The 20024-nt window shown below is 38.3% G+C and overlaps 1 protein-coding gene across 7 annotated transcripts; it reads right to left on the reverse strand.

The window, feature by feature from the left end:
* Positions 1–312: 312 nt before the first annotated feature.
* On the reverse strand, positions 313–19945 carry NBR1 (NBR1 autophagy cargo receptor). Of its 7 annotated transcripts, none has more exons than XM_048926723.1 (22): positions 19818–19945; positions 19577–19679; positions 17471–17533; positions 16095–16113; positions 15685–15707; positions 14708–14854; positions 14107–14181; positions 12846–13063; positions 11083–11247; positions 10424–10630; positions 9121–9280; positions 8424–8702; positions 7805–7957; positions 6919–6994; positions 6366–6476; positions 5799–5960; positions 5543–5677; positions 4584–4941; positions 4199–4293; positions 3565–3643; positions 3073–3178; positions 313–2705 (listed from the first exon to the last, which is right to left on the reverse strand). In XM_048926723.1, exons 2-22 carry the CDS (start codon positions 19676–19678, stop codon positions 2532–2534), a joined length of 2907 nt encoding a protein of 968 aa, XP_048782680.1. In that variant the 5' UTR covers position 19679; positions 19818–19945; the 3' UTR covers positions 313–2531. The 7 variants fall into 7 exon arrangements, with proteins under 7 accessions (XP_048782680.1, XP_048782678.1, XP_048782679.1 ...); XM_048926721.1 differs by having other exon boundaries at positions 19577–19682; XM_048926722.1 differs by having other exon boundaries at positions 19577–19715; positions 19818–19935.
* Positions 19946–20024: the final 79 nt, after the last annotated feature.

The raw sequence follows: 20024 nt of genomic DNA on the forward strand, positions 1-20024 counted from the left end.
TTGAAAGCAGGCTTCTCTAGGCCCAGTCCAGTACTGCCCCAGAAGCCCCATGCCTGCAGCCCCAACAGGGCACAGCATCCCCGCAGTTGGCACTGCCTGAGTCACTCCAGTCCACCCCCTCACCTCCCCCTGCTTATCCATCACCCACCACTGCCACAGGGCAGGCATATGTTCCTCCTTAGAAGCAGGGCACCCACCTCGCCAGGGTCCTAATGCTATGGCAGGGCAGTGAGCTGCCAGGGCAGAGGGGAGCAGCCACAGCTGAGCACTCCAGCTACAGCAGCCGCCTGTAAAGAGGCCAATGAGAGCGAGCCAGATAAAGAGATTTATTGTAAGGTCAGAGGAAAACGTGGTCTTCTACCCTTCTCTCCCCTACATCACAGTTGAATTTAAAGAGCTTATCCTAAACAAGGTACAGGTCATATTTGTACTATAGAATATATTATAAATTATACCATGCATTAACAAAATATACAAAGCCAACAGAAATACATCTTAAGCCTGAGCATACACTATCTAGCCTCTAGTAAAAGGTAACCTAAAGAAAACATTATTTCACACTTCACAATTCAATCTGCAATTAAGTGCTTTTCCTCAAACATTTTATAGTGTTTTGTTTATTTATAGAACACATTAAAATCTTAAGTATGAGGGTATACACAGAAAGAGCAAGTGCTGCTGGACATTACAGATCAAAGCAGACAACCAGATTAAGTTTAATAACTTCACCAGCTACTACATTTATCCATGTCCTCTCCTCCTCCTCAGTAAGCACAAGCCAAAAGATATTCAAATCAGTATGTGTAAGTTATAGTGAGAAATACCATGATTTCAATTTACAGAAAAGTCTATCTGGTCCACAGTAGATAGCTGTACTGGGGTACAGACAGATGGGATACACCGCAAAATAGTCCTACTGTATTCCAAAATAAGCATTTAAGAGTTTACCTTCCACAATCTATAAAAATAGGTTTAAAACAGAAACAGTATGATACATATTTTTCTTCACTTATTTTAATGGTATCTTACCATGGAGAGTATTAGGTCTTTAAAAAACTAATACCGATCATTTGATCAGTCTGAGTACTGATAGCTGCTTCAGCTATGTTGTGTCAAAATAACAACACCTTACTTTGAAGCAGCAGTAGTATTCATATCTCAGGATCACTGGTCTCCTACTGCAGCAACTAAGGAAGCTTACTCAAAAGAAAGAATGTAGTCAACATTGCTGTCACTTTCAGAGCAATTACCTATAGATACACCACTGCACAGCAGCGTATGGAAACTGGTTTCTTGCGATTCTTCAGAATCAAATCACCTCTCAGGATGTTTGGGAGGGAATTCTTAAACTTCGAAATAAGCATGTGTATGTAAGGAAAAATTGTGAGAAAAAGCAAATTCTATAGATGTGTTTACAGAAACACAAAAGCAGCTAGAACCACTGCCAGAGACTACATATTTAACACTGCTTAAGTTATATTTTTCAAATTAAGGTAGGTTGCACAACCCCTACCTCAGGTGGTGGTGGGGTTTGTTTCCCAAATGTGACCAGAATTCAAACTCCAGTTCAAGTTTGGCTTTTTATGCACTCTAACTCTTTATGTAGTATTAAGATGTCTGGACAACACAGAAAAAACATAGGGGTTCAGTTTTTACACCTTTCTTTTTTTTTTTTCCCCCCTAAAGAACCTTCTCAAAAGTTCTTCGAAAGGTTTTTCCTACAGTAGAACTCAATTTTTAACAAAATATTTTATGTAGGCTATATTTTTTGTTAGACATAAGTTTACTGTTATAATTACTACAAATGGTTACAGTTAATAGCTGCTGGTAAATTAACTCTTACACTTTATTCTGCTACAAGAAACGGTGATTTTCCTGGTATACATCCGTTCAAATTAACTTCAGGCTTTTCAGAAGTCATTTGATGGTTCAAGACTAATTTTAACATATGAGCAACGTCCTTCTCCCCTCCCCCCTCCCAATACACCCTCCCCCCACACACCCCCAAGAATGATTCGTAAGGTTTAAATCTGTTACACTGCTATCATGAACTGGACAAAAATTGATAACTATATCATATCAGAAGAAACAGCCTCCAAGTAGCAGGTATCTCTTGTAAATTAGACAAGACCACATTTTACAGAAGCAGTTTAAACTTTGTAATGGGAAACAATGTGTTAGAAATCAACAAAACGAGCTCCCAGCTGCCTAAAAGTATTTTACATATAATAAAAGGGGAAGTGTGCAGGCTGAAGTCATTCTATAACATTTCCAGGTAAAAAGGATTCAGTATAAAGTTGCCAACTTCAATACATCTGATTTCAGCAAAAGTAAAGGTGAAATTCTGTCTCCGATTTGTAAAATGTTCTGACAAGCATTGTTTGACATTTCCATGAGAGGAAAAAGTCAAAAGCTCAAAGAGAAGTCAAAGTTTTATCTATATCTCCAAAGTAGTTGAAGGTCAGCCTGCTAATGTAGTGTTTAGTGAGAATTTGCTCAACTAAGGCGATTCATCCCTCCACCAGGAAGGTTCAGCATCTGTTGCTATACCAGTCACCATTACTAATTTGAAGCAATTCAGTTACCACCTGAACCATATTATTGTTGTGCTTCTTCAGCAGTCGCAGGTTTAACTGGCTGTCACAGAATCCCATCTCACACAGACTGGATAGAAGAGCAGCAGTGCGCTCTTCTGTGGCTGCAGGCTGATAGAAACAAAACAAGAGAGGGAAGATTGTTTATCTTATTTTTGCCATCTTGAGCAGTGGTCCTGCATTATACTGGAATGCAGTGATGACGCTGAGGCCTTTTATCCACAAGGAAGCAATGTGCACCTACTTTCCATTATGCTCAAAGAGACATGCTTATATCTCCACAGCATGGACTTCTCTATCGTCTTGTGGGAGTGCCATGCTTCCAAGGGATGTCACCAAGCATAACATTTTACTGTTGCAGCAATGTGTCGTGAAACATCAATACAGAGAATGTATGTTTTATTAAGGTACCGACACCTACAATTTTAATACTGGAATTCTGTAAAACTCATACAGAACATGGGAAAAAGACATTTACCTGTTCTGTAATGGGTGGTCCAGCGAATAATGCTTTGTAGGCAGAGGCAGCAACTGACAAAGCTCCTTTAACTAGATCTCCTGCAATACTGCCTCCTTGTGGGTGCCTGTAGAAAGATCAGATATTACATTTGGTCAGCAAAAGCCGTATTTCTTTCACCTGATATGTAAATCTTTCCCAGGAATGGCTCAATTGAGACTTAATTCTTGTGGGATAGAATAACCCATTATCCAAAAGAATCACTGCTGCTCAGGAATCAAGCTTTCCAACCCTTCTGCTAATTTGTACTTACTTTCTTAATGCTAAAATACATTAGCTTACTGTACATAAAATGAAAGTTTGAAAGGATTAAACAGTCTATGTACACAGAAGCTGTGATACATCCATCCAGATCAGAGTAACTTCTGTCTGGTTTCCACTAATTCTTAGTTACTCAATCTTCAAAGAAAGGCCATGGAACAAACAGAATTTGTGAAGCTTCTGTTTCATTACCTTGCATGTTCTGAGCCCTTCCGGATACTAGTTAGAAATACAGAAGATTCTGATTCATGCCTGTCTTCACCACTAGGTTCTGAAAGAAGAAAAAAATACCATAAGAACACATACACTTAACTAAAAGCTGAAGAGATTCAACATGCACATAAACATCAAGTGAGATTCAGTCTAGATTAAAACTTTTAAAGCTTGGTGACCCAGATGCAAGCTCGGCATGCAAAATTCTCACTGCAGTTAATTAAAAGAATTCTAGGACTCATTTTTGACTGATAAGTCAGTGGGTACCTGCTTCCCGACAATATGAACTGCTGTCTGAGCTCCAAATAACCGCAACAATGGCTTTAGCACACTAATTCCAAAACAAGATAAACTTCTACATGTATACAGGCACTTCTGAGTGCTCTTCTACCATTTCTAATCAATAAACACTATTCTAACCCGATTCACAAAGTTGATTATTGCTTTATTCAAGTCTTCTGTATGATAAAATTTTAAACGCCCCGAGAGAAACAGATTGTTATTACTTGGGTAGGTTTATGCTCCCCTCAATAATGAGACACAAAATTCAACTGCAGATGTAAAGAATAGAATGCAACTAATGTATGCACCCTTCAGTAAGTACAGTCAATACCTTCTCTTATTTGATTATAAGGAGTGGAAGAGACGTTCTCTGAAGGTGGTATGTTTGGCTCTTGGAAGATATGATTCTGAAGAGATGCAAGATTTCTGAAAACATAAAGCAAAACAATTACTTCTTCCTTTCCATTCGATGTGCCCACATATAGGTAAGTCTAGGTGAACAGGCAAAAGAAATCTTCACGTACTCCCTTATTTCCTTCTCTACTCAGTGATTAGCTAAGCACAAATGGCTTTATAAAAAAAAGTTACAGGATATAGGGCACACAAGCACATGCAAAATTGATTTCTTCTTTTTTTTGCAACAACTTCTGTTTGGACACTGAACTTGACTGCAACATCCTGTAAAGCCTGCAGCAACTCTTGTCCTAGAAGCATACCTTTCTGTCTGGGGTAAGGTGTCCACAACTTCCGAGGCCAACGGTACTACAGCCAGTGTTTGTGAAGTTGTCAAAACTTCACCGATGCTGTGCATCTGTGGGTGCCTTTCCCCTTCTGAATTCCCTGCCCCTGTTTCAGATTCTCCTGTCTTTTCCAGGCTGGGCTGAGAAAGAGCTGAACTATACATGGACTCCCCTAAAGGACGGCTGGTATCAAAGCACTCAGGGAGAATAATGATATAATCCTCTGATGAAGATGACGAGCCTTGACTTTGAACATCATCTTTATCATCACCTTCATCTTCGTCAAATCTGACAGTAATGCAGTCTGTTCTCTCATCAGATAGTAGAAGCTCATCTAAGAGAAAGAGAAAAAAAGGTATTAAAAATTGTCTGTTTTGCCTGGATAAGACCAAAGGCAGTACTGTTCCAGACATAAAGGCCAATTATTCAGAAATAACTTTAAGCCTTTGCTACCAACGTTAACAATATAAGAGCTTTTTTATTAATATTATTTCATGACAGGAGGAGGTAGGTATCGATCTTATATTAAATTTAGGGGGAATATAACAGAAGTAACAGCTACACTGAGAACAGAAGTTTTCAGCTCCTAAATTATATGTATTGGGTGTAAGCACAGGCTTCAAACTACGCAAACTATGAAAGTGGCAGCCATGAATAATCTGTGAGCACTTATCTGAATGACTGGAGTAATGAACGGAAAACTGACTGGAACTACTATCTCAATTTCACTTTTTATTTTTCTTCCTTTAATTAAAGCAAAGCTCTCAAAATAGCTGTTTTTTCAAAGCACTGACACCAATTTTCTGATGCAACACTGATTCCTGCTACATCAAGAGAGCCAGAGTCCTACAACACCAGAGACCTTTTTGTAACTGATTTTTTTTCCTGCAGTCCCTATTATAACTTCACCTTCAATTCAGACTTATTTTACTTACCACTGCCATTTTCTGCCATTGCCTCTGACTGATGGATCTTTGATTCCTTTTTAGAAACAGACTGAGTTTTTATCTTAGAAGTTTCTTCATTTATCACATTACAACTGAAAGCGTCTTGGAATGTTTGCAAAGAATCTAATACAACAATCAGTAAAAACAATTTGAAAATTTATCATTAGCTGCAGTATAAATCAATTTGTAGCCAACATCCGCAAGGAAAGTAAAACCACAGAAGTCAGCTAAATACAGTACTTACTCTTCAGGGATTTATTTTTTTGTGGGGGCTTATGGTCAGGTGCAGCATCCAGAGTCAGAGAGCGAATTACAGTTTCGCAGACAAACTGAGTCCCGCTCATATCTTCTTCCCCTTCTTCTTGGTTCAGTGGATGTTCAGTTTTCATTTTCACCATACAAGTACCTGTAGAACAGCAGACTTAAATCATTCCTTTGAAAGGGAAACACAGTAGATTACTTCAATGTCACCACAAGAAAACACAAAACTATTTTTTTTTTTTAACCTAGCCAAGGCTAACAATACTGATTCTATGTACTGATTATTCTTCAGAAGTTGAAGATTTTGGAATTCATTTCCAGTTGAAATTGAATGTGAGGGTCTAATCTAGTCTTTAAAATCCAAATTCTTAGTTTTCTCTCCAATTCTAAAAAAACAAACAAACAAAAAACCTGTTGTTTTTCCACAGAAAGGCGAAAAACAGGAGTTCCAATTCTTTAGGTAAATAAAACACAACTTCTGTCCAGTTACCAGATTTGACAATATCCTCCCTCCCTCCCTCTTCTCAAGCTCCCCATCATTACTGCTTACCAGACATTGGTTTAAATCCACTCCCCTCATTTTCCTCCTCTATCTGACCTAAGCCAGGTTTCTCTAGCAAGAGGCTATCATGTGGCAAAGGGGACATGCATGGAGTCATGTCTGTAAAACAAAGATTATGAAGATGACCATCGTTAAAGAAATAGGAACCTTCCCTCAGGAAGTAGCTTTTTAAGATCCTTTCTTTAAAAAAAAAAAATAAAACAAAATCTTCCAAGACAGCACAGTTATCTTACAAGATACTTTGGCAAAATAGACAATTAACTTTGCAATTACTGGTACTTGTTGAGGAATGTAAAAGGCAACCTTCTAGAACGCCTAGAATTTTATGGTCTTGGGGATGTGAAAATGAACAAGAGACTAAAAGTGGCAAGTGACAACTAAATCTCCTCTAACGATGCACAAAAAAAAAAAAAAAACAAAAAGAAAACCGGTAGCTGGGAAGACACTTTAGCCCAAAGAACAAAAGCTTTTGCCCAGACAAGTTTTCATTGAGTAAACGGTAACTTAGAATTATAGCAACAGTTCAGCAGAACATCCTTACCAACAGGAGTATTGTGTGGCACTCGCTCCAATTCCTGTACAATATTGATGTCCAATAGCTCAAAGGACAGCAAATCCTAGAGAAAGAAATCCCACAGTTTTCATCAATAAGCAATGAACTGGAATCCTAACGTGGTACTTCCCAGCATCAGATCCCTGGAATTCATGATTGTTTAATCCACAGAAGATGAAGTTCAGGGCTGACCTTATCACTCTCTACAACTACCTGAAGGAAGGCTGTGGTGAGATGGGAGTTGGCCTCTTCTCCCATGTAACTAGTGATAGGACTTAAAAGAAATAGCCTCAAGCTGCGCCACGGGAGATTCAGGTTGGACATTAGGAAATACTTCTCAAAGACCAGTCAAGCACTGGAATGAGCTGCCCAGGGAGGTGGTGGAACCCTAGAGGTGTTCAGGAAATGTTTAGACGTTGTACTGAGGGACATGTTTTAGTGGAAAATATAGGTGATAGGTGGATGGTTGGACTGGATGGTCTTAGAGGACTTTTTCAAACTTGGTGATTCTGTAATTCCAGTATCTTTAAAATGGCCTACTCCATTCTGTTATTTACTTGGCATGGCCTCAGATGGAGGGCATTTTCCCATAGAGTCCACCCCTCACTAGAGAAAACAATACACAAATTAAGGCAATGAGGGGGAAAATTAAGTACTCCATTGTCAGAGGTCAAAGAAAGACCCTAAAGCACAATTCTTCAAGGAAAATCTTAGCAAATACCTTAATTGCACTGACAGCCCCCTGTAATAATTCAGAGAAATAGTTTTGCTATATAAAATGCAGTATACTCTTCCTGAAAACAGTGGTTCTTCTAAAACTTAAAAGCTACTTATTCTTATGGATGATGATATTATTTTTTTTAAAGCACTTTACCTGTGCAGTGAGAAGATCAACAGATGGGATATAGAATTCTCTCTCACTGGCTAGATTTTTCATCTTCAAAGGACAAGTTGGCAGAGATATCTCAGCCTGTTCCACAATTTCACCTGTAACGTGAGCATTTCTTTCTGTCTTCAAGTAAGCATCCTGCAAAAGACAAAAAAAAAAAGTCTCAGAAATACCTTAGGTAGCAAATCTAAGCCATAAAACATTGAGCCTGAATATTATTTAAGTTACAAGCAATTTGAAAAATATTAAACTCTGCTCATTTTAAAGCCAAAAGGACAAGACTTAACGTGAAGAAAATCCATGTCCCATCATGAAAAAAAAGAAGACAAATAGCTGAAACTGATCAGTAACTTACTGCATGTCTGTCCAAGAAGAATTACTATTTCAGAACTTAAAATGCAAAATAAGTTATTATTCTTAGTAGAGAAGAAAAACAACTTGGAAGAAAAAAAAAAAAAAAAAAAAAAAAATCAGAAGCAAACTACTAAAAGAATCCCCCAGAGATCAGTATAGCTAGGAATGCAGCACCACTGCAGAGAACAATGCATATTCTTCAAACTACCGTACAATTCACTAATGCCCCAAAACTGGATGAGTTACTTGCCTGTTTGTTACTGGATATATTATCTTTACCAAAATCCTTCCAACTGTTTTCTAAAGAGTCAGTAGCTGGGGAGGGATCCACAACAATACTGCACCAGATTCTAGGTCCAAACTGTTCCCCTCTGTGTGACAGCCTCCAGTGAGAGGTATAAGTTCCTTCTATAGTGGGAGCCACAAACTCAACTGAAACAGTCCCAACTTGTCCTGTTGATATGGATGGTACCAACACATCCTTTTTCTCAGAAGATGCCAAAGTGAGATTTCCCCACATAAGTTTCAGCTGAAATAGAAAAAGGCAAAAAAACTTTGCAAGTTTCTCTTTATAAGTAGCGAGGAAGAAATATTTTGAACTTCTCTGCTAAAGGCTTTATACAAGTGCTAGACAAAGAGCAGCTGCTAGTAAAGATTCACATTAGTCTCTATGATCACACAGTAAGAAGGTACTCATCTTTAAACAGGAATTCAGTAAACACAGCAGAAAATGTTCCAGAAATCAGAAGTGCAACATACTTGCTGTAACCAGACTGCACTACTACATTAGAATAACAACAGAAGACATTTTCATTGACATTTCGCTTGATTTAACCGGTCAAAATAAATCATAAACAGGTTCAAAGAGAGAATTCAGATTCTTAATCATATAAGCTTTATTTCTCTACAAATATTTTAGTGTGTAAGAGTTAACAAAGGAAAGATACCTTTGTGTCTGAGCTCCATTCCACATTGCCAGTATTTTTCATTCGCCAGTGCTTGATGAACTTTGTTCCTGGCTGCAAGCGAGTCCCATCTGGCAAATTCTCATCCACAAAAACTGCACTCAGTGTTGGGACAACTGCTTGGAAGTGTTGACTGAGACTCCTAGGAGGGTGAAGAAAAATAAACCAAAACACCAAAATTGAGGAAGTTACTCAGCTGTTATAGCTAAAACAGAATAACATACTTATGTTTTTTTCCCCGTCTCTAGACATTTTTCCTAATTGTAATGTAATGGTTTTAATCTCAAGCCTAAACACCACACAGCAGTTAGTTTTGCTTAACTAGAAAGGAAGCACACAAAAATAAGATCTGCTCATTTGGGAAGAATCTCTATTATGATTACAACATCAAGATTTAAAAGAGAAGTTCACTGCTCTTCAGTTGATTTTTAATTTAATTATAAAACACTTTGGGCAATGCTAGTACGCTGTTACAGAAGAAAGTCATTATCTTTCTGATTTTGAATCAATGACTTATAGTTCAGTGATATCTTCTTATTTGGCCTTACAAACAATATTGTTTTTTCAGTAAGTACCACAGATTTGTCTGAAAGGAAAATAAATAAATAAAATCAAAAGCTCTACTGATAGTTTAGTGCACTGACAGAGGATTGGTGAAGCAATTCACCACCAATATCAACTTCAAAAGATTCCAACTAGCAGCACTCAGTTTCCTTTAATATTTCTGTTCAGTCAGGAGGATGCCGCAATTATTTTAAGCTCCTCACAAACAGAAGTTATTAATCAACCCTTAAATGCCCAGTGCATTCATAAAACCTAAAGGAACTCAAAAATGCAAAGTAGTCTGCCTTGTCTGAAAGGCTGTTACCTAACATGCCTCATCCTAAATTCATTCCGAAGAAAAAAAGGAAAACACTGAATGCGTGTACACAAAATATATGTAACAATAAGGAGACTATTAAAACAGGAAAACATGGAATTTCAAAAAAAGCTAGCAGCAACATTAATTTATATTGCATGTACACACATGTAATCCTAGGCATTCTCCTTCCCTCATCACCCCACATAATCATTAGTTGCTTTTTTTTTTTTTTCTGCTACTCTCTTTAGAAGGAACACTCCACCTTGCAGATTCTATTTAGACAAAATTTTCACAGGATTCAATCACAAATGATACTCTGAATGAGTGACTGACTTCACAGCCTTCCTCGTTACTTTAACTCTGTGTCATCACAGACAGCCAGACAGTGCAACTAAGAATTGATCAGCTAATAACAACCCTTACGGTATGGTACTGTGTTGGAGATTTTCTGGCTTCAGAGTTGGCGAGCCACTGGTTTCCAATACAGGGACAGAGTTCCACAGATGAATTTTCCTGTGCAACTTTAGCTGCTTTTTGAGCTCTCGGACCTCTGCCTTTCGCTGTTTCTTCTCTGCTCGTAACCTCTGCTTTTCTGCCTTCAGAAATCTTTTGTCTATCTGCTTCTGGAGCCTGCAGAGAGAGTCACTTTGTTAAGCATACTAAATTGATTAAAATTTATCTTTAGTCAGTACAGTCTCAGAACACCTCAGGTAATGCCACCTGTTTCTAGACAGGATACCAGATGATTCTCAAAGAACAACTTCATAGCTGCTGACAAAGGTATTTAGAAAAGCCTTGGTCAAAGCGAAGACAGATCCAAACATGCTCAAAGAGCAAGCAAGCACTCAAAGTCTACTACCCACCTATCATCTTTTCTATTTTGCTATTAAAAGCTCTGTATACTTCCTGACTAAAGCCATTTTGCAAGTATAGAGCTATTTTGAAATGCTTGCACTGCAGAGTACCATCTCCTGTTTTGAATAAATCTAAATTCATAAAAGCAGAATACCAACCGCAAGACAGGTTTTTCTACTTTACTGCCAGGACAATCTTATCAGGTACTGACAGGTGCCATCATTTACCTAACTTGCTCCAGAGTAGTGGGCTGGCAAGGAGAAAACTGTGCAACATCATAGTTTTCAGCAATACATAGCATAGGTCTTCGTAGCTTTAGCAATATATGATTAGGATCGTGCGCATACATTCCTGCTTCACACTGCTCACAAATATTGTAGGCTGGACAGAGACTGCAAAGTAGTAAAGGCAGAAGGTTACCAGGAGGTAGACAAAGAATTAATACACTAGAAAATAACAATTAATCCTTCCGTTTATTAAAAAAAAGAGAAAAAAAAAGAGAGGAAAGAGAGGAAAGAGAGGAAAGAGAGGAAAGAGAGGAAAGAGAGGAAAGAGAGGAAAGAGAGGAAAGAGAGGAAAGAGAGGAAAGAGAGGAAAGAGAGGAAAGAGAGGAAAGAGAGGAAAGAGAGGAAAGAGAGGAAAGAGAGGAAAGAGAGGAAAGAGAGGAAAGAGAGGAAAGAGAGGAAAGAGAGGAAAGAGAGGAAAGAGAGGAAAGAGAGGAAAGAGAGGAAAGAGAGGAAAGAGAGGAAAGAGAGGAAAGAGAGGAAAGAGAGGAAAGAGAGGAAAGAGAGGAAAGAGAGGAAAGAGAGGAAAGAGAGGAAAGAGAGGAAAGAGAGGAAAGAGAGGAAAGAGAGGAAAGAGAGGAAAGAGAGGAAAGAGAGGAAAGAGAGGAAAGAGAGGAAAGAGAGGAAAGAGAGGAAAGAGAGGAAAGAGAGGAAAGAGAGGAAAGAGAGGAAAGAGAGGAAAGAGAGGAAAGAGAGGAAAGAGAGGAAAGAGAGGAAAGAGAGGAAAGAGAGGAAAGAGAAGTCAGTATCAAGCTATCACTGTAAGCAGTATCTGAGTGAAAGAAGTTCATCCGTCCCCTCATACATCAGTATCTGGAACATCTAGATCAAATATCTCCTCTTCCCACTTCCTTCTCCAATACACAAGGACTTAACACTTTGTTTAGCATAAGTTACTGACAATTGTTATTCTACAGAATAAAATGTGACAATGAAATCCAACACCGGAAACAGTATTACACTTTATACAAGGAGATATAAAGAAAAAGCCAATTTAAGTTTTCAGAATGTAAATGGAATTGCTCTTACAGGAACAGTATTGGTTAAAAACAAGAGTCACCTCAGCCCAGAGAAATACAAAGGAAGAAAAGTAAATACCCCAAAGAAAACCCCTACTGACATTCCACTGCTACTGTCGAATCCTAGAATACTTGCCTTTACAGCAAGTGCCTCATTTAAATAAAAAACCTCACGTTCTATACCTCACTTAAGTGTCTCAAAACATATTATTAACAAACTAATGACAGGAAGCTCATTTAAAGTAAAAGAAAAAAAATACAAACATTATATCCGTTAAACTCACCGACCTTAAAAAAAAAAAAAAAAAAATCCTCCTTTTAGTTCTGAATGACTGGTACCTATAGTTCTCATGTTTTTGTTAACTTATAAAGAAAAGTTATGGTAGCTTAACTATTGCACATCGTATGTTAGAAAAAGTTTCGAAGTGCTTGAGAACAACAGGAATCCGAAAATTCTCTTATATTCTTTTAAGAAATGTTTTTTCAAAACATTATTAATCTCGGTCTTATGCAGATAAGGACTGTTTGCAACAGCAGAGTACATAAACTCTTTATGAGATACACACTAGAGGTTCTGGAGCCTATACCATCCATCAGACTAGAAACATGGAAGATGGCTTCTCAAACTCTCATTCACATGCTTAACCTGTTAAGTTTCCCATACAGTCATTGCTCATCAGGTTCTACCTGCACTGGTAGCGAACTCCAACAATTCGAGCCTGGCAGTTGCAGCAGGAGATTAGCCAGTCAGGTTGACTACCATTCCTTGTTTGGGTCTCTGAACTGGGAGGTGCTGTTGTAATACAGCTCTCGGAGAATTCTGAAGACTGATTGTGCTGAATAAGCTTCTCATATAGTTTCTGCTCTAGTTTTTCAACAGTTTCCTTCACCACTTGTTCCCTGAACTGAAGAGGAAAGAAGTCATCACTGAGATGCAGCTTCACGATGCTAGTTTTACAAGATAAATTTTAAAAAAAGCAACTACAAATTCAAAGTTATATTACAAATTGTAAAGTTATTCCATAGCCTTGTACCAAGTGAAGGAAACAAATCTAAGGCAATTAACTCCCAATACACTGTCCAGAAGTCTCTGTACATCTTTAAGTCCCAATTTTATCCACCAGAAGCTTTATAAATGCAGTTCCTTAGTATTCCAAGATCTTCAGTTTGTACAAGTAGTTACAAAAGAAGGGAAAATTGAAAAAGTTTAAAGATATCACTGCACCACCATATCTACATTCACAAAGACACTGGCTGATAAATTCTTACCACCCTCAGCTAGATGCTTCTCAGTTATGTTATTACCTGCCTAAAACAATTTAACATGCCTCATTAATCCATAGGGTTATATTCATTGGACTCTTGAACTCATTTTCTTAAACTGGACTACCAAGAAAAACAAGGCCATCAAAAGTTGTGCTTCAGTTCTCTGGAAACTATTACCCCTCCAAAACTGGTCAAATAAGACTCTCCAACAGCAATGCCACGTTTCATGCTCTGCGTCAAAATTCCTATTACCATCTGGAGTGCAACAAGGATTCTAGCACAGAAGGTCCAAAACACTGAAGGGACTCAATTATTCCAGCCTTTGTCAATAATAATGCTACCTACAACTACACTCAAACCAATCAAATGCATAAACCGAACAACCAAATTTTGACAAAAGTGGCAAGCATCAAAGTTTTTTTTGTTGTTGTTTTTTTAGAGCAAGACCAACACTGTAAAAACCAATCCAGACAGTCACTGTTAGACAATGAATTCCAATTTGCTTTGGCAATAGCAAAATGATTAGACATTTAAATACCATTTAAGATTCAGGTCACAAGTACTGAGAACAAATCCGATACACATCAGATACACAGACTTAGGCAACTGCAGGTATCAATTCCACCAAAACCTCTCAAATTTTAATACTCCTAAAGGATTGCACAAAAGAAAATACACATACTGTTTCCAAGTAGCTAGTAAACCATTCTGGAGGACTTTCATTTGTTCTTCCTGTTCTATTGTGATTTAACTTCTGCTGGTGAAAAGGAAAAAAAAAGTCAAACACATCAAGTACATGAAACAAACCAAGCAACCAAACCGCACTTTCAAATAGCTGTCTCCTCAAGTATCTTTTACAATAAAGATTTCAAGTTCTTTAGAAAACAAGCAGGAGAGTCAGACAAGGAAGCCACAAAAGTTTTCCTGAAGCATTTCTGCCTTATTTGCATTCACATGCAACTGAACATTGAAGCCAAAGCAATCAAGTCAACCAAAAGTTGCTAGAATGCAAATCAGGACTTCAGGAGTCCATTTTATCTACTAAAGTATTCAAAATGGTCAAAAAGAATGAATCCGTACTTTGAAACATAGCATCAAAACATCCTCTTACAGACATTCAAACAATGTTGTGACCTTCAATGGCCATATTCAGGTAGCTACAAAGCCCAAATTTGAGCTTACAGGTTTTTTAATGTATGGGTAAAAATGATAATCAGGCTATGAAATGAATAACATACCAATTATTTGTTTTAATGAGAATATAATCCAGCTCTGCATCCTACCTGAGCTGTCAGCTCATCTTTAAGAACCGCCAACTTCTCTGTGACTGTTTTTTCATGCAGTTGCCAAGAACAAGATGAAGTTTCTTTCAGAGGAGAGCTTTCTTTATACACATTCATCTGAAGTTGATTTCCTTGTTTAACTGCAATCTAAATAAACATTACACGATATACCAGATTTACTCCACTTAAAACCAACATACAAAATCCTGTAAAAATACAGCATTATACTGCACCAGAGAGGCAGGTGGTGGGGAGTGGAAGGGGGAGACAGGAAGGGAACAACAAAAAACTTGAAAAACTTTGTGATATACCCTGCTTTTTATATTCTGCTTTGTAACCAATACGCTTATTAGAAAGACCACTACAAACAAGAAGTTTATTAGGCAGACATTCTACAGGAGTTCTAAAATCTACAATAAAGCTGTTTACATCAAGCCAGTAAACAACAGAAAAATCTCATGAGGAAGCTGAAATAAGTTTTCATGCATTATATTCAGACTAGAAATTCAAGCCGGAAGTTCTAAAAGCACTAGTACTGTTCAATTCAAAGGAATGCAATCCTTATTTGGTCTAGAAAAAAAGAAAAAGCAACTGTAGATGAAGTAACTAAGCTCTTAACATGAAAGGAAGTTTTATTGCCAGAGAGTGTAACACTGGAGAACACATGGCAAGATTTTTAAACGGATCTCATAAGAGCCCAGTACCTCCAAACATGACATTACTGGTGTTTAATAACGCCAGTAATTGTTCACTGTGTGCTGAGAGCACTGAATCACAACTACATATTCAACTAATTAACACCAAATCAAAATTCACCTGGCTGGACTAAAGTATAGCAAAACATTCAAGCTATCATCCAAAGCAAGAAGAATGAGCTATTCTCATCTCCACAGGCTAGATAACGCTATTTTTTTTCAACTACAACAATCCTCATTAGAGAAAGCTGAATACACTGAAAAAATTCAGAGACCAATTACCTTCAGAGCTTCTTCGTATTCCTCTGAAGAGAAAAGAGAAATATGTGAATGCTTCCTACATCAAATACATGTGAATTTAACATAGAGTATTTAAGAACTCTTACATCTAGGAATGTCTTCCATACCTTCCATAAATTATTTTAAAGTAGTGCTACTGAGGAGGTTGTTGTACATGCAGCACCAAGGAAAGGCATGTAGCCTACAAACTTGAGACTTAACATTTGATTAACTCACTCATTAAAGAAAAAATACAGTTACAACGTACTATAAATTTTCTTCCACTGGGAAGAATTTGATACCCAGCCATATACAGAATTCCAACAAGCAAGGTTTCTCAGCTGTTTCTCCCTACGGTAACAGCTGAAATCTATCAACAAGCCTGATTTTAGTTCAGTAAAGTAGCAGCTTACCTTTGCTATTTACAGACACCTGCAAAGAGAAATAATAATGAGTAACAGCCTGTTATTTTTTGTAGTTTTAGAAATTAACATGCTTTCAAAGTAAATGCACTTTTATTCAGTTTCCCAAGTATCTATCGCTCCTTCAGATTTTTGTTATTGCTTCAATGTTTAATTATTAACCAATGCAAAGTGTTTTGGAGTCGACCATGTTCTTTATTAGGTCTGCACCATTAGCAAGGCCCCTGGCTCTGCTGGTACCCAGATTAAGCACAGTCTCATTGAGCAGAAGCCAATGCCGACATCACAAGGCTTGCTACACAGGTAAGCAGAGGTTGGACCCAGTTGCTGTTAATGCCAAGCATGCAGCACTTAAAGTGTTCTTGATCACGAACAAGGCAACACAATCTACCACACGTGCTCATTTTTTTAAAATCAAAATTTGCACAAAGAAGTTACTCATACAAGGAGTCATTTAATCACCACAGCATTACATAATTCTGATCATTATTTACTCTACTAGCACGTGAAAGATCTTGAACAGATACTCACATTAAACAGGTATACACATATGTGGACAAGGAGAGACATAATGGCTGGAAAATAAGGACAGAATCTTTCCCTGAAATGTTTCTGCAAACATCCTGACATTTCCTATTAGGATTTGTTTGTTTAGTTTAGTCCTCATCTCTGCAACTTAACTGAGTGGCAAATCAATCTGTGGAGCTCAGAGCGCTCAGCAATTGTGTTCTGTTTGACAGCTACATTCCAATCTAAATCTCTAGATAAGCAGAAGGAATGAGGTCAAAGTTATGCCAAGCAGGAAGTTACTCAACAAGGACAACTGGAAGTAATTTATTTGCCTTCTGAGTCAGTAATCTGCTTGCAGATTATAGCATTCACATTAAATAAGCAGGAGATTTAAGTACACCAGATCACTGAAGTAAACATATGCTAATGCCTGGGGATCCCAGAAGAATGAAGGCAGATTGAAGAGACACGGCTTTATCCTGGCTTCAGGCACAAGCAGTTACAAGTACCTTACTTTGACAAAAAAAAAAAAAAAAAAAAAAAAAAAAAAAAAAAAAAAAAAACTAAAATAATTAAAAATACATCAACAGAACTACCCATTCCTCAGAGCATAAAGAACTACTACCCGTTTCTGTTGAGTTATACTGGTGTGAAAAACAGAAGCAATAGCTTCTGTTTGAAATTAGGAATGCTACATTAAGAGTGAAACCAAGAGACTAAGGGCTTCTATTTTTTTCCTCAAAGGGACAAAGCTCACCACCTCTGAGCTGCAAAACATATGCTCCAGAAGTACTGACTGCAAGAGGCAGAAAGGTTCACAGCAGTTGTATTTCAGAGACGGGGGGGCAGTGTTATACCTCGTCATCATCCTCATCGATGTATTTTATCTGAATGTCATCCAGGTCAAATGAAACTTTAACCTGTAAGCAAAAGGAGAAAAACAAAAACAAACACAATGAGACAGGCCTCCAGCAGATTTCAGTTAATCATGGTTATTAACAGGAAAAAAAAGGGTTTCTTTTCACCCTTCCCTCTCAGTTTCTCAACGGAAATAAATAGTTTTGCAAGGTCTGTTTTTCTGAAGTACTCTTCCCAGTGCCTTCCCTGCACCCCACCTTTTACGAACTTGCCATAACGAAAAGCAGAAAGTCAATTACTTACTGTTCCAACTTATCTAGTTAACATTTACCCAGCAAATCAAGACCACAAAATAGTCTCTTCATGATAAGGGGACTTGCTAAGGGTTAATGAACTCAGTCATGGAAAACACTGCAATTTACAGAGGCTAAAGCCAACAATCTTTGAACACTATCTTGTGCATTAAACAACACGTGGTACTGGCAAGCAGCCTTTCCTTCCCCCAAAAGATTTGAGTTTTGAGAAACTAGAATAAATGCAAACTAAGATGGGCAAAATATTAAATGCTACTAGTCCCTGGCAGATTCACTGTATACCTGAACATATAAACGCAATACACGTTTCCAAATAAGAACAACAAATCTGAACAGCTACTATATTGTATTAACAGGGCAGAATCCACAGTATTAAATGAACTGTAAACAAAAACAATTGTTACGTTGAGTAAGACTTTGAGGCTCACATACATTTTTTTTCCATACAAACTGCACTTTTCCTCCAAGACTGCTCTACTTGAGACCTATTCTGCCTGTCTGGTTCTAACAAAAGAACCATCTTGGAAGACAATAGGTGGATCACAGGACAGCCTCACAAGAGCTACTTCTATTGCAGAATCTGTATGTGACTAGCATGTCCTTTCAGTGATACAGCCCAAATAAATTTTTGAAGTGCAACGAAAGAACAAACTGTGAAGCAAATGCTGATTTAAACATATCTCTATGCCACAAATTATTTCCCCAAAACTTCAAGCTACAGCCATAAGTCTGCCTGTCTTTTTTAAACACTAGACATATATAATAATACAGTAAAAACACAGTTGTCAGTTTAGCTAGTACTACCACAAAACACCGCAAAGTGGAGAAGCACCCTTGGTTAGAGAAGTAACCCTAATACAATAGAGGCTCATGCCTCAACTAAGCACACTCATTCTTTGAATGCTGAGGATTAAAAGCAATCCGCTTCCAGCTTTGATGCAAGTAGAAACAAACCCACTCGAGCATTCCTACGCAGTCTACCCATCAACAACTACTGTAAGATTGAACTAACACCTCTTCTTGAAGGCTGAAATACAACTAGGAAAGCATCATACAGCTTAAGTTTTGAATTTGAGTAAGTCCCTCATGAAAAAATATCCCACTGCATATATTACATTAGCTTAAAGAGAATTAAAGAGAGAAAATAAAACACTGGTAAGATGCAACTTGGAGAACAAACTAAAAGCAAACAAATAAGAAAAACAAAAGGATTGTGACAGAATAAATAAGTAATAACACTGCCACTACATCATAACCAACCGAATCTTTATTGCACTGATTAAAATTCATCTAATAGAAGAGACTGCAGTAACTAGAACCAGAAATAAACATACGGCATATTAGCAACTAGATAAACCAGAGAACAAAATCAGGAACACACTCTATTAGCAACAGGTGAGTATTACTGAACCTTGCCTACCTGAATGAACAAAACAATGGTTCATAAGCAAAACAAAGTGCGCTTTACAGCAGGATAGTAGTAAAACACAGTTTTATACATGTTACAGCTATACATGTTTTTCTACTCGATATTGTTATTTCCACACATCCACAATTGTGGATTACAACAACACGCACACACACAAAAAAAAAAACCACAACCCGTATGAAATTCTACCTAGAACAAGTGACTCCAGGTTATTTTAACTACAAAACAAAGAGTAAAAGTCACTATCAACACTCAAACGAACAAAAAAACAGAGGCCACAGCAGATTGAAAAAATACCCGTATTAATGCCCTATAAGATGAGCAAGTGCCGGAAACCCAGAGAGAAGTGGCGCAGTGCTCACCATGGCCTCCACGTCGGCCCACGTCGTGTGCGCTGTGTCTGACACCAGGAAGCTCTGGGTTTCCCCGCGGTAGTTGACGCGAAGGTTCACTTGCGGCTCCATGCTCCTCGGGAGGCAAGGGAAGCCCTGTCAGGCAACCCTACCAGGCAGCCCCAGCCCGCAGTCACCCACTGACCCAGATTTCGGGGGGGAAGGGGGGAGGGGACGGACGGACGGACAGGCAGTCGGGGCCCCCACTCACCGCCCGCCACGGCTCTAGCAAGTAGCTCACGTCGTAACAACCACCAGCGCAGCACTAGAACCCCCTCCTCACTAGTTGCAACGGCCCTAACATGGCGGACCGGCTTAGGCAGGCTCTTTGTACTTCGCGCTATGTTATTGGCTCCCCGGCCTGCCTCTCATCCGCCTCGCCGCCCTGATTGGACAGGTCGGGCGGAACCAGGGGCAC

This window comes from Lagopus muta, chromosome 25 (assembly GCF_023343835.1).
Source record: "Lagopus muta isolate bLagMut1 chromosome 25, bLagMut1 primary, whole genome shotgun sequence".
Classification (NCBI taxonomy): Eukaryota; Metazoa; Chordata; class Aves; order Galliformes; family Phasianidae; genus Lagopus; species Lagopus muta.